The sequence below is a fragment of the Corythoichthys intestinalis genome, chromosome 7, assembly GCF_030265065.1.
Source record: "Corythoichthys intestinalis isolate RoL2023-P3 chromosome 7, ASM3026506v1, whole genome shotgun sequence".
NCBI classification, from domain to species: domain Eukaryota; kingdom Metazoa; phylum Chordata; class Actinopteri; order Syngnathiformes; family Syngnathidae; genus Corythoichthys; species Corythoichthys intestinalis.
Genome location: NC_080401.1, coordinates 35,204,029 through 35,218,120, shown reverse-complemented (window position 1 = coordinate 35,218,120; position 14,092 = coordinate 35,204,029). Strand labels below are relative to the sequence as shown.

Genomic DNA, 14,092 nt, shown 5'->3' with positions numbered 1-14,092 from the left:
GCTCTTATATTTACAAGACATCGGTTCATGGATTTAACAAAAATCCTAATGTGTAGTGTTATTTATGGTTTATTTAGTAAGATTTATGTATTTTATTGAATAACATCCAGAGTATTGCTGATGAATACAGTATTTTAAATGCCATTTTGAACATTTTCATGTTTTCAAAGTAGACTAATTTGCTTTGTTTTTAATTGGCCTACCGCTTCAAAAAATATTTTCGAATCACACTTCATAGACTTCATAATTCCTATTGACCTGTCACTTCGTCATTCTTTGTGTCACGCCTTATCGGGGGCTGAGCTTCATTTAGTAATAGCAGAAGACTGCACACACTCATGTTGGATTTAAGCTTGGATTTTTGAACTACGAAAGCTGTACCGCATACAAACAGGAAGGATTGTCTCAGGAGTGATTTTTTTCCGAGGATTCAAGGTAAATATTATATTTTTCGTTCCATGCATGCATTATGAAAAGTGAAAAAAATCAATGGGAGAATGGCAACCGCTACGGCATTGGCGTCATTCTTTGACATACATTTGTATAGTAGATGCATAACTGCCCGTTTTGGGAGGTTATGTCCATATCTATAAAGAATTCAGTGATTTAAGTATTTATTCACTAGAATTTTGAACGGAAAAAGCCGTTGTGGCAGCTCCCTTATCATAACAAGGAGCTAACAGACTAGCATCATTCTTCGACAGATTTAAGTAAATTCAAACTGCCCCTTTTTTTTTTTTTTTTTTTTTTTTTTTTTTTTTGCATTTAACCAAGAATCGATACTGCTTTACGTCCATATCTATAAAGACTTTAGGGATTTAAGCATTTATTCCCAAGAATTTTAGCGTATAAAGAGAGTAAGACGGCGCCACAGTGAACTTAAGGTTGAGCCGCACAGTCGCCATTTTTATGTAAAATAAGTGCTACCTGCGCAGTTTCTTTTGCTTTTAACCAAGAATCAACTGTTTTAAGTCCATATCTATAAAAGGCCATCTCATACGCATTTTGTATTTGTTTATTTAGATTTTATACTTGCAAGTCACTTTTGAGATTTTATCATGCACTGCAAAGAGAAATGCTCCAAGGCATCGTCCAATAATCATTTATGTGCAATATTTTAAGTGCAATACTTACTCACCTGCAATATTCAAAGCCTTAACTGTCAAAATGCTGCTACTTCACTCCAATCATTTGCACTGCCTGAACATAGGGCAATCTCATATGCATTCTATAGTTATTTTGATTTTGTACTCGCAAGTCACTTTTGAGATTTTAACTTATCATGCACTGCAAAGGGAAATGCTCCACAGTTTTTATTGTACATCTGTATAATGACAATAAAGGGCTATTCTATTCATTCCCACCACCATGCTTGATTGTACGCATGACACATTTATCTTTGTACTCCTCACCTGGACGCCGCCACACATGCTTGAGCTCATCGGAACCAAACAAATTAATCTTCGTCTCATCAGACCATAGGACATAGTTCCAGTAAACCGTGTGCTTTGTTGACATGTCTTCAGTAAACTGTTTGCGGGCTTTCTTGTGTACCGTCTTCAGAAGAGGCTTCCTCCTGGGGTGACAGCCATGCGCACCAATTTGATGTAGAGTACGGCGTATGGTCTGGGCACTAACAAGCTGACCCGAACTCCCACACACACACACACACACACACCTCTTCAATCTCTGCAGCAATGCTGACAGCACTCCTGTAACACATGACATTTTGTAGGGAAAATGACAAGCAGTACTCAATTTGGACATTTAGGGATGTACGTAGTTTCTAAGGGGTGTACTCACTTTTGTTGCCAGGGGCCTGGATATTAATGGCTATATTTTGAGTTATTTTGAGGGGGAAATAAATTAACTATTATATAAGCTGCACACAGACTACTTTTCATTGTGTCAAAGTGTTATTTTGTCAGTGTTGTCCCATGAAAAGAGATAAATACAGAAATGCAAGGGGTGTACTCACTTTTGTGATTCACTGTAGGTTTGTGTTGGTAGCAGCTTTAGTTTTGAAAATAATTGAATTTGAAGTTCTTGAAAATAATCCCCCTACGAATCAGCCCCGTTTCCCGTGTCATGTAAATAGGTTATGAAGTCTATGCACACTTCATGGTGAAGCAATATAGCATTTTAGTATATTTTTTCCTCTACAAATATGTTTAACTTCTGTAGAATATCAGAAGAGACTGCATGCTCACTAAGACAGAGAGCACTGTAGTTTAACACCCCTGCAACCCATTATAATTAACACATAGTTGAAAAAAATACCACTGAAGTCATAAACATTGCACTTTGAAGTTTGCCGTTCAGCTCCATGTTAGAAATCCAGTTGAGCAAAAACCACAACACATACAGTGGGGCAAATAATTATTTAGTCAACCACTAATTGTGCAAGTTCTCCCACTTGAAAATATTAGAGAGGCCTGTAATAGGCAGAGGCCAGTGGCCTATACTACGAAGCCAGTTTTCTGGCTTAGCAGGGTAACTTATTATAATGATTATCTCTGCTTTTGGGGATTTTTGTGCATCTAGCGTAAAATTTGAGAATTTTATAGGTTTTGTTATACTTGTACAAAAAAAAAATTGTTATTGGGGATTTTATTAGGGAAACTGGTTTTAAGTCGCTAGCGGCTCTGGTTATGAAAATATTTGAATTTGAAAGTTTTAAAAAAAATAGGCCCCCTATAGATCCGCCTAGAGCCCAGTGTCTCGTCAACTGATAATGAAGTATATGGCCCGGCAAACGCCGGGCTTTTCTGCTTGTAAAATAATAAAATTACGTGCAGGCAACAGTAACACTACAGTTGGATGTCAAATGGGGGCCGCAAAATATTGTCCCGTGGGCCATAAGACATAAACAGTGAGAGAGCGGCATGCAGTTGTTGTGTGCAGCTAACATGGCAGGATGTGTCTGAGTAGAACTTTTCTACATGTCCGTCCATGATCAAACGTAAGCAAATATTCCTTAATTTAAATAAAGTTTGGAGTGTTTACTTTGTAACCGCTGTATTCGCGGCCATCTTTAACACAAAGTTGCAATTTCAGATGGGGTGCAAAATTTGACAACGCCGGCAGGCGTACCATATTCAATGAATGACGATCTTGGCGAAAAGTATAGCTGTCCCAAGCATCCTGATTTAAGAATTCCCCTCAAAAATGATGGGAAACAAAAAAAACGCTTATTTTCAACTTATTATTATGAATATTCTGATATGTTAATTTTATTGCTGACACTGCGTTTCGGGGTTATCAACATGTTGTGCCCCCCCTGCCCCAAAAGTCAAACTCCGCCATTCTTTCTACAGAAAGATGACTTATTTTGCTGCAAAGTTTATTTCCAAGCTTAAAATTTAATTTTAGAACATTCCATTCAAGGCAAGGCCACCGTTCAGGCATTCATTCAATGTGCATCCACTACTCACTAAAAGTCATTCTCTTTGATTTCAACTAGCATGGGCTGATTCCAGCTTCTACGTTAAAGGTATTTTACCCACGCGAGCTGTGGGGTTGCTACTTAATGCTGTTTATTTGATTTCTTGGTTGATTGCTCGCTACCCACGCTGCTGCTGGGTAAGCTCTGAAAACCACTACGACGAGTGAGTTCTCACCACTCGTGAGTGGATTGTCTTTCAGGGGAAAAAAATCAACTTGTCGTCAGGTGGGATTTGTTTTAAGTGATGTACTCCAGGATGTAAAAGATGAGCTCCATCACCACGGGCTCGTCGCCCCTCTTGCGCCCTCTGCTATGGATGACGGGGATGAGAGTGGTGTCCAGGGCGTTCAGGTACTGAGGGGGCAGAGGGTGCCCGTTGCTACCTGCCACGAAGCCCACCTGAAATTGCAGATACAGTATATGGTATAGTCCATAAAGTTAAAATACGTACCGTATTGGCCCGAATAAAAGATGGCCCTGATTATAAGACAACCCCGTCTTTTTCAAGACTCAAGTTTGGGGAAAAAAAAGACTTTTTGAACACCAATTTTTTATACAGAAAATAACTACAGTACATTTGAAACAAATGATTATAACAATATATTTGAGAGAAAAAGCATGTTATTTTGCCTCATTCAAATCTTAATATCTGAACATTTAAATATGAAAACTTAAAGTGCAATCACATTTGTAAATGAATGGCTTCTGCTTTTTGAAATGTAAATAAACCAATCTATTGTGATAAAACAACAAAATTGCAATAACTGCATTCACCATCAAAGTGAGTTCTGTAACTGTAGTCTTGAAACAAATATGAATAAGGAAAAACATTGCAAAAAAATAATGCAAACTGGTTAAACTTGAGAGTCGCTGAGATCTGTCATGACAGAACATTACTCCTGAAATTCAGCATTCGCTTCAATGATATCTGGCGCCATCTAGCGTCGTGAATGGGTATAGACCCTACTCGCATGACGTCACAACCACGCCTCCGCGCCATGTTTTGTCCATCTACTTGTCGTGTATACGCATTACCGCTACGTAAATTCCTCCTATTATGGCGTGTTTTTCTTCTCGTTAACATTAATAATCATAATGGTGAAGGCATGTGTGGCGGTTGGTTGCAGTAACAGAGAAGATAGACGGAGAGACTTGAAGTTTTACCGTATTCCGAGAGACCCGGAGAGCGAGATGAACTGCTGCAATTGGACGAGAAAACTGGGCTCCAAACGATTACCACGGATTATGTAGTAGTCATTTTATATCTGGTAAGATGCATTTAATATATATTTAGAGGGTTTTTGGCTGACAACCACAATTAAGATCATTGTGAGGCTAATCGCCGACAACATACAGTTTCAAAATTTAGGATGCTTATTTCTTCCACCATCATTACATTTTGAATAATATTTAGCTGGTACCAAGTGAAAGAAGCTGGCCTCGTCTACGGATCACCAGTTAAACAGGTGTGTCCAAACCTTTTGCAAAGGGGGCCAGATTTGGTGTGGTAAAAATACGGGGGGCTACCTTGGCTGATTTACATAGAACAATATATTTAAACAAATTTTAGCAAGCCCTTCTGTGTGTCACATTTACTTTATTTTTTTTTTTCATTAATTCATAATTTCAACAATCTCGCCTTTGTGGCGTTCTCTTTCGACACTCGGGCTCTTGCGAAATACTGCTGCTGTGAAATTAAACTAGCTTCTAGTTGCTATAATTTCTCGCTGCATATCTTCCCAGTAATGTCGTACATGTCAGCGTGTCTTGTTCGGTAATATTATCGCGTCACATCGAACTCTTTGAAAACAGCGACTGTCTCTTTGCAAATGAGGGAGACACAGTTGTTGCGTGTTTTATTGAAGAAATAGTCCAATATCCACCTATCCTTGAAGCGTCGGCCATCGCAGTCAACTTTTTTTTTTTTTTTTTGATTGCCGCCATTTTAGAAATCACACAGGGTAATGTTGCTTAGAGTGCTGCTCTTAAAGTTTTTCAAACTTTTGTGAGAATAGGCTGATTTTGTGTGGACAAGATAGTTGTAGATATCAGGGTAGCAGATGTCAGGCAGAGAGGGCGAAGACAGCGGGTCGAAAAATATCGATTTAGGCATCAAATATGGATCTGGCGAATGGATAGACTGAAGCTTTTCCACATAACGCCTTTTATGCAGCGTCTGAAAGCACTGGGGCTTCCATGAATTGCTCTATAAACTGAACGACTAATTGAAACCATTGAGAATAGGGCTAAACAGAGACGGACAATATGGCGGCCAGATACAGCGACATTCTGTGACGTCGGTGAGTAGGGTCTATAATGTCTAGACCCCGAATATAAGACGACTCCCACTTTTTCAGTCTTATTTCAATGCAAAAAACACCGTCTTGTATTTGGGCCAATACGGGTGTTTAAAAAAAATTAAAAAGGGAATATTTGAGTGATAATATTTACGTTATACAACTTGCCAACTCCAACAATGTATAAATGCAGTAAATGGCGGAAAACACAGACAAGACTGAAAAACCCGTTTCTGCTGTTGCACTCCTCTTTAAAAGAAACTGCTGTATTCTAAGCCAAAATAACTGTTGTGTTTAATAGAATATGTCTATATGCTGCCATAGCAGATTCATGGCGCATTAAGCCCCCGAACTATTTTTAATTTGTGCGTTTTACCTTGAAAACCCCCGTTTACAGACGTCCCGCAACCGCTTTTGTTTCAACCCAGCCATAAAACGAAGGTAATTAATTATATTTATAATTCAAAATGTCTGTCATTTTTAGCTTAGAATCATTAATTGATGTCTCACATTTCGCCCCCCCCAAAAATGACTTTAAAAAAATTATTCACTCACATATTTTAAACTTTTAAACAAATTATGTCACAATGAAAAAAAAATGGCGTCTGTAAATAAGTCAGATATCCAACTCATAACTATCGCTTAATTGTATTTTTTGTTGTTGTTGTTGTCGCATTTTCTCCAATGTTAGAGGATAAATAATCGATCCATACAAAGAAAAATTGAGAAAAAAAAAAAAAAACGTTTATAAGGGTAAATAATAAAAAACAAAATCTAGACCATTCTTTGATGTCTGAGATTTCTGCATCGCGACCCTTGTTATATTACCATGTTTCACCCATAAAATCCCCCCAAAATCCAGCTGTGGCCATTCAGAGCTGTGTCTTGACACTCGGTGATACATGCTACACAGAGCTTTTGGGTTGAAACATGGTAAGTACGCGCAGAGGCTAGCGTCCCATTAGGCATACGCAGGCAATTGCCTAGGGCCCCCAGCCAGCAGGGGCCCCCAGAGGGCCAACAGATTTGGCACACAAAGATTTAGCACACTCGGCTTCACCGCATTGTCGTACAAGTATTGGGAGTGAATCAATACCATGGAATCATTTGGCAGGTTATCTAACAATTCTTTTATCAGTCCCAATTAGCATACATGTTTAAGCAAGTCCAATCAGTTTTAACACTGCATGTATGTGCAAACAGTGATTCCCTAAGAACTGTATGAAAAGTCCTTGCTGTAATATTTTATGTTGGTTTTCACAGGCCACGTCATTATTCATGTGACTACTTCAAGAGATGGTGATTTTTCCAAGAAAGTCTATTAATGGGTCTATCGTATTCCTCGTTGAATACTCTATAAGAAAAATTCAACATATATGCATCTAAAATAATCCCAAATGATTTTATTAGCAATTTTAATACTCCTTTTAGCAAGGTTCCTTGGGTATGCGGTATGCCGCCGCGTACGTTCCCATAGCAACCAGTCCTGTTTTTGTCCTACGTCACAAGCGCTACATATTCTGAGAACGAGAATAGGCGTAAGCGTAAGGTGCGCATTTTGAGCAGAGGACGGCCACCCCACCTGTTAGAGGATTAATCTGTGCGTCCATGAACGAATGTAAGTATTTCCTCTTCATGCCATAAAGTTCTTATGATAAGTTAGAGCCGTTATCAGCGCGACCATTTCGTGTTTTTCCTGTTACGTCGGCTGGTTGATCCCACTCGTTCTCGCTGCGTCGATGAGCGCGTTCTTTACATTATATTTGTATTGCACATTTGCTTTAAGAGGGAAGGTGTTAGTTTAGCATCTTAAAATGATGTTGTACATCCATATGAGTGTAAAGTGCTTAGTTTTCGCCACTTTTATGGCCAAGATGACCGCACGCAGCGCGTACTCGAACCACCCCCCCCCCCCCCCCTCCACCTTCGTGTTCATTTTACTGCGCAAATATGTATGTGTGTCACGTGACTCAGAGTGAGAGTGGGCGGCGATCGGGCCTTTTTTTAATTGGCAAAATGAAGGGAAGTTATCCGTCTGGAAATGAAAAAAGAAAGAAAAAAAAGCAGAAGAGGAGAAAAGGAAGCAAGACAGCGGTGAGTGTACTATGCTACTGTAGTTTTATGTCCTAATGTAGTAGAAGCCGGTCACTTTGAGTGTCCTAAAAAGCACTCTATGAGACTGAGGTGTTATTATACTTTTATTAAATATGCTATTGCTCCAAGTCCAACTGTCCCCCTTACTTGCACACGCTCAAAGGGCCCCATGTTGCTTGTTGCCTGGGGCCCCCTGGGACCCTTGCTACGCCTCTGAGTACGCGATAATATCTCGTTAAAGTCATGGCGTCTGTAATTCTGCTCTCGCGTGCTCTCACCTCCAGATAGTTTTGCTGTTTAAAAAACAATTTTTTTTTTTAAATGCCCTCCTGTTCAGAATTTTTCTTCCCCAGAAAATTGAGATTTTAAGCTTTCCAATGATGTATCACACATGCATACCGGACAATTTTGAAAGCTGGCCAAATTCGGTGTCTCAGAGCGGAGCTTCAAGTCACCTGAGTGTTTTCCGCCATATATATTTATTTTTCCATACAGAGACGTCATCCTAGTGTTGCTGTTTTTGCGGAATTTAAGAAAATAAATATGAAGAAAAAGAAACAGCTGTCAGTATGACACAGTGAACTACTACAACAATACAACATACCATATTAAAAAACATACATAAACGAATACCACTTTGACAGCATCAATCAAAAGCGAACATTGTTATTATTATCTTTACAATGTTCAAATGTTTTGAAAACGTGCAGCTGTTCAATGAAGTGCCATCTGTCTTATATATGTACAATGCAAAGAGGGACTGACCTGCTGGGGGTCAAAGGTGACACGCAGGCCCAACTTGGCCATGCCGTCCTCCTTGAGTAGTTTGAGGTACGGACACAGCGCCAAGCAAAAGGCTCTGGCTATCCGCTCCGTCAGCCGGTTGTGTTCCGGTGCGTTAGCTGCTATACCTTTTGGTGGCTCGGCCCGCTGTAGGTAGAACACCTAAAAACGACATGCATGTATTATCGAGCACTCATTGAGCTCAATAGCTGTTAATGATGGAGGTAGACATTTTAACTGGGAGGAGCGAATGAGCAAAAGTATCTGAACCTTTTGGAATTTCACACATTTCTGCATAAAATCACCATCAAATGTGATCCGATCTTTGTCAAAGTCACACAGATGAAAAAAACAGTGTCTGCTTTAACTAAAACCACCCAAAAATTTATAGGTTTTCATATTTTAATGAGGATAGATAAAAATTAGTAAGTGAACCATCACATTTAATATCTTAACCACTCATCAGTGATTGGGCGCACACACCTGACTTAACTTATTTGGTAAAAATTGGTTTCAATTGCTCAAGTTTCCTTAGACAGAGGGTTCACTTACTTATTTTCCCTCTTCTGTCATTGTTTGCATGCTATCCTCATTAAAGTATGAAAACCTATAAATGTTTGGGTGGTTTTAGTTAAAGCAGATACTGTTTTTACATCTGTGTGATTTTTGACAAGGTCAGATCACATTTGATGGTGATTTTATGCAGAAATATGAGAAATTCAAAAGGTTCAGATAATTTTCATACCACTGTACCTGCACACCAGGTCTTTATGGATGTATTGATTTTTTCTAAATTACAGAAAATAGTCACTTGACTGAAAAAAGGTTAAAAGATGTCAAAATTGAAAAATATATGAATAATAACATAGTTTAGTAGCATACCTCTGTCCAGTGGATAATCTTTCCATTTTCTTTGTATTCGGATTTCTGGAACATCTTTGTGCTACTTATGGATTCCATGGATTTACCATCAATGGGACTTACAACCCTTGAACAATAAAAAAACAACAACACATTTTTACAATTCACTGCTATTAGGATTTACAGTTTACAAAAATTGAAAAAATGTTGACACAATGTGGCAGAAAAAGTAAAAACCTGGTGGGACTTCAACTTAAAGAGTCACTTACAATGAAACTAATGTGCATGGGAAAAAAATATTTCTTTGCACCAATGTGACACCAAAACACTACTTTTTGACTAAATGAAGCTCCTCAATTCACTGTTATGTGATGATTTTGTCTGCACAATGATGTAACAAAACAGTACTGAAGAACAACTTTAACATGCTGAAATTACTTCTACATAGTTCATCGGTTCTTAGGCAGCTCAACTCACTCCAACATTGTTTATCAGCATTAAAATGCCACAAGATGAGCACTCATTTTTATATGTCAAGCTGCTCAACTAACTTCAACAGACTTAATCAGCACAAATATGCCACAAGATGACCACAAAGCACTGCTTTTAGCTCATTCTTTGGCACCATTAAGCACCAAGTTGGCACCAAAATTCTATTTTTGTCACTATTAAGCCGATCAACTCATTTCAACATAGTTTGTCATAAGAAAAATGCCATAAGATGGCGTTAATATACTGCTTTGCAGCCCCTATTTACAAATCCGTTAATGATTCATATATAACATTGTGTCATTTTGAAAATTATGAACAAGCCCTTTCATATAAGCTCTGTTGTGCATGATATCAGGATTGCGATAAGATGACTGAAGAGCCCTGCCCACCCTTTATTGAGGAGGCACTTGGCCTCCACCCACTGAACACAAACAAGCTCCTGGCTGTCCGCTCGATCCACACGGCCACAAGTGACGACGTAGTCCTTCATCTCCCGAAGAGACCTGCGCAGCTCTGCCATGGTCTCTGGGGTGATTTGCACCATTAAGCCATCTAGGGGAGGCACATACACACTGATTTGTCATCACTGACAGACACAGTGAAAAAGAGGCCATTCACGTGATCACAAACACTTTTATGTCAACATTGGGGATGAATTAGAGGTGAATAACACAAATTCTTGTAAAATCTCCCTTGTCTTGGGGGGTGTTACCTTCTACGATGCTGGATTTGGCAAAGTAACCTGCTGTTGCTTTCAGGGCACTGCTGAAGATGAAAAAACAGGATCCGGTGACTGTTGAAGAGTGGAAAAAAGGTAACAAACACGGTTGGAAAATAGTTTTGGACAATAATAACACATGGCGGAAAACACAGACAAGGCTGAAAAAGCAGTTTCTGCTCTTTAAAATAAACTTGTATTTTAAGCCAAAAGAACTGTTGTGTTAGAACAATATGTCTATATGCTGCCATTGCAGTTTCATTGCGCATTATGCCCCAGGACTATTTTTAATTTGTCCGTTTTACCCTGGAGACCCCCATTGACAGACTGCGCAACCGCTTTTGCTTAAACCCAGCCATAAAAAGAAGGTAAGTAATTATATTTATTATTTTAAATGTCTAGCAGTTTTAGCTTAGAATTATTAATGTCTAATGTTTAGTTTAACATGTTTTGTTTTCTCCTTGAGATAACTGTTGTTGTGATTTGGTTTAAACAAATAAAAGTTGATTTAATTTTATTTGACTTAGAACACATCCATAACTGAAAAGTATGGACATGCAGGTGACAATGTTTTTTTTAGGTAACCTATTGTGGTTCCTCGGTTTTATAATTATTATTATTATAGTTTTTCTTTGTTCTGCTGCCCCTTTGAGCTCAATTTGACCCTCTTAGAATGTTTCAAAATGCACCAAAATCAGCAGGCAGGTCAAGACAGGTGCAATCTTTGGTACGGTGTAAAGAAAATTTCCAAATACACTATGTAGTGCCCCCTAGCAGTAATTCTTTGTCCCGCTGATGCTTTAAGCCCTATTTTGACCCCCTCAGAATGCTTCAAAACTCACCAAACTCAACAGCCAGGTGAACACTGGTGAAAACTGATAAAATGTAACGCCCCTGATTCACTCGTATATTTTAAACTTTTAACCAAATTACATCACAATGAAAAAAATAACGTCTGTAAGCAGGTCACAGAGATCTACCTCCTAACTATCACTTGTCTTTTTTTGTTGTTGTTGTTACTGTCGCATTTTCCCTGATTTTTTAGATTATAAATAATGGATCCAAACAAAGACATTTTTTTCAAAAACGTTTAAAAGGGTAAATATTTGAAAATCTCGACCACTCCTTGTTGTCTGTGAATTCTGCATCGTGACCCTTGTTATATTACCAAGTTTCACCCATAAAATCCCCACAAAGTCCGACTGTGGCCATTCACAGCTGTATCTTGACACTCGGTGATACATACTTGTTAAAATCTTGTTAAAATCATGATGTCTTTAATGATGCTCGAGTTACCGGAAAGCCACAAAAAAGACATACATTGCAGTCGAACGCTAGTGCGAGAATTATGGACACAGCAGGCCAACTGACTAGCATGCTGTCCATTATATTTTCGACACTTGTTGCCGCTTGGATTGCTTAATATGGGATTATATCGATGTATGAGATACATTAGATGCTTAAAACATAAAGCCTAGGTCCTAGGCTTCAAGGCTAAATATAATAAATAGATAGTGTAATGTACTCACATTTATATGTTCCTTTTATGCACATGGAGCTTTTTATTCTCAGTATCTTGCATTCACATTCTTTAATCATTATTGAAAAAAATATTTTAAAAGCCCACTGTAAAAATTAAAATATTATGGTATTGGAATTTAACCCCTAAAATTCCCCAGGAGATGTTTTTTCTTTGCAAGTTATTATTAACTATACAGCTAACTCCCCGTTTAGCCATGTTTATTTACTAAATAAAACACAGGGCTAAAATAAATCTACATTTACTCACACACCAATTTCCTTCATTATTGTACACCCATACCTGTGAAGTTGTACGGTTTCGGCTTAATTTGAACAAATGAGCACTGATGTTTAAATGTGTACGCCGTACGTTCAAAATCTGTACGTTTTTCATGCATTACGTTTTTTTTCTGCTTTCCGATTTTGTCACCATTTCGACGAGACTGCGTTACGATGCGTTACTACGTTGGTTGAATGACGCGGGTACAGTCACAGACACTGAGAGAGAAGCGTGTTGTGACGCTGTAGCAATCACGATGCTAGGCTAGGTGGCTCGAATATTTCTTGACTGTAGCCGACAGCCTACAAGCTACGCCTAGATATCACACACTTATAGAACTACATGCGAAATGATAGACGGCGGCATTAATAAACAGCTGCCATTTTAAAGCAGTAGACTTCTCAGAAAGGCTCTGTTGTAGTGAACCTTCCTAGCGAACTTAAGTAACTTTTTATCTAAAATACTCCTAAATCGGCAAAATCTTGACTTGAATCTATCTTTAAATGATGAAACAGTTTAAAAACTTTGACATGTCGAAAGTAGAAGGGAACTAATGCAAAAACGGTAGCAATTTTAACAACTTTTAACAGTCGATTCTCAACATTAAACGATTTCCAAACATAGCAAAGGTTACTATGTTTGTTGTTTTTTTATATTTTAAATGAAAAAAAAAAAAACATGAAAGGTAACACCAGTTTCTTTGCCAAGTAACTAATTACTCTTACATTCAGGTAACTGAGTTACTAGCTAAATTACTTTTTGGGAGGAGTAACTGTAATTTTTAAAAGCAAGATTAACAACACTGGTCATAAAGATGAAGTCAGCAGAATGAAAAGTGACGAAAGCGGGGATCTTATCCTGCCAATTTGTTGCCGAACACAATTTGCCCGCAACTCTTGCTGATCATTTCTCTGAATTAGCATAAGAAATGTTCCCTGACTCAAAGATTGCATTGGTAAGTTATTGTTATCAATTGACCTTTTTAATTTATAATTGGACACACAACGAACTACCTTCAAGTCAAATTGAATTGCGAGCTGAAGTGCAGCCGTCAAGACATGATAGAAATTGCCAAAAGTGCTACATACAATTATAACAAAAGTCACTGTTAAATTTTAGTAATCATGATGTAGCTGAAGAAATTGATTGTTCTTTAATTGCACCAGGTTATATTTTACAATATTACCAATAAATTCATATTATTTTAAAAATTGATTTTTATTTTTGTTTCATATTGCACGCTATATACAACGTTGTAAGATTAGTCACCAATTTGTAAGGGCATACGTCACTGTTTGTAAGATTGCCAATGGCCTCGGGTTGACAGGTATGTACATCCACCCACATGTCTTGGTGCATCCATATTGATTGTCAGAGACTTGAGTAGACAAAATGGGATCATCTTGAAGTGTTCGTTATTTATTATGTACCAGGTTGGGTGTCCAAACCTTTTTTTTTTTAAAATAAGAAACTTAGAGAAAATTTCAAAGGTCTCAAAAATGTCTATTTTTCAATCACCTGATCTGACCTACTTTTAAGGTGTCAAAAAATGCCCCCCTGTTCAAAATGTTTCTTCCCCCAGAAAATACAGATTTTAAGCT

General features: G+C 38.1%; 1 protein-coding gene across 1 annotated transcript in view; it reads right to left on the bottom strand.

The window, feature by feature from the left end:
- Window positions 1–815: 815 nt before the first annotated feature.
- Window positions 816–14,092, bottom strand: part of zfyve9b (zinc finger, FYVE domain containing 9b) — a 40,914-nt gene continuing 27,637 nt past the window's right edge. Inside the window, exons 12-16 of the mRNA XM_057841845.1 lie at window positions 10,685–10,765; window positions 10,362–10,524; window positions 9,502–9,607; window positions 8,602–8,781; window positions 816–3,844 (exon numbers count right to left, since the gene is read on the bottom strand). Coding sequence (XP_057697828.1) covers window positions 3,683–3,844; window positions 8,602–8,781; window positions 9,502–9,607; window positions 10,362–10,524; window positions 10,685–10,765 — 692 coding nt within the window. The 3' untranslated portion in view covers window positions 816–3,682. The remainder of the gene's footprint in view (window positions 3,845–8,601; window positions 8,782–9,501; window positions 9,608–10,361; window positions 10,525–10,684; window positions 10,766–14,092) is intronic.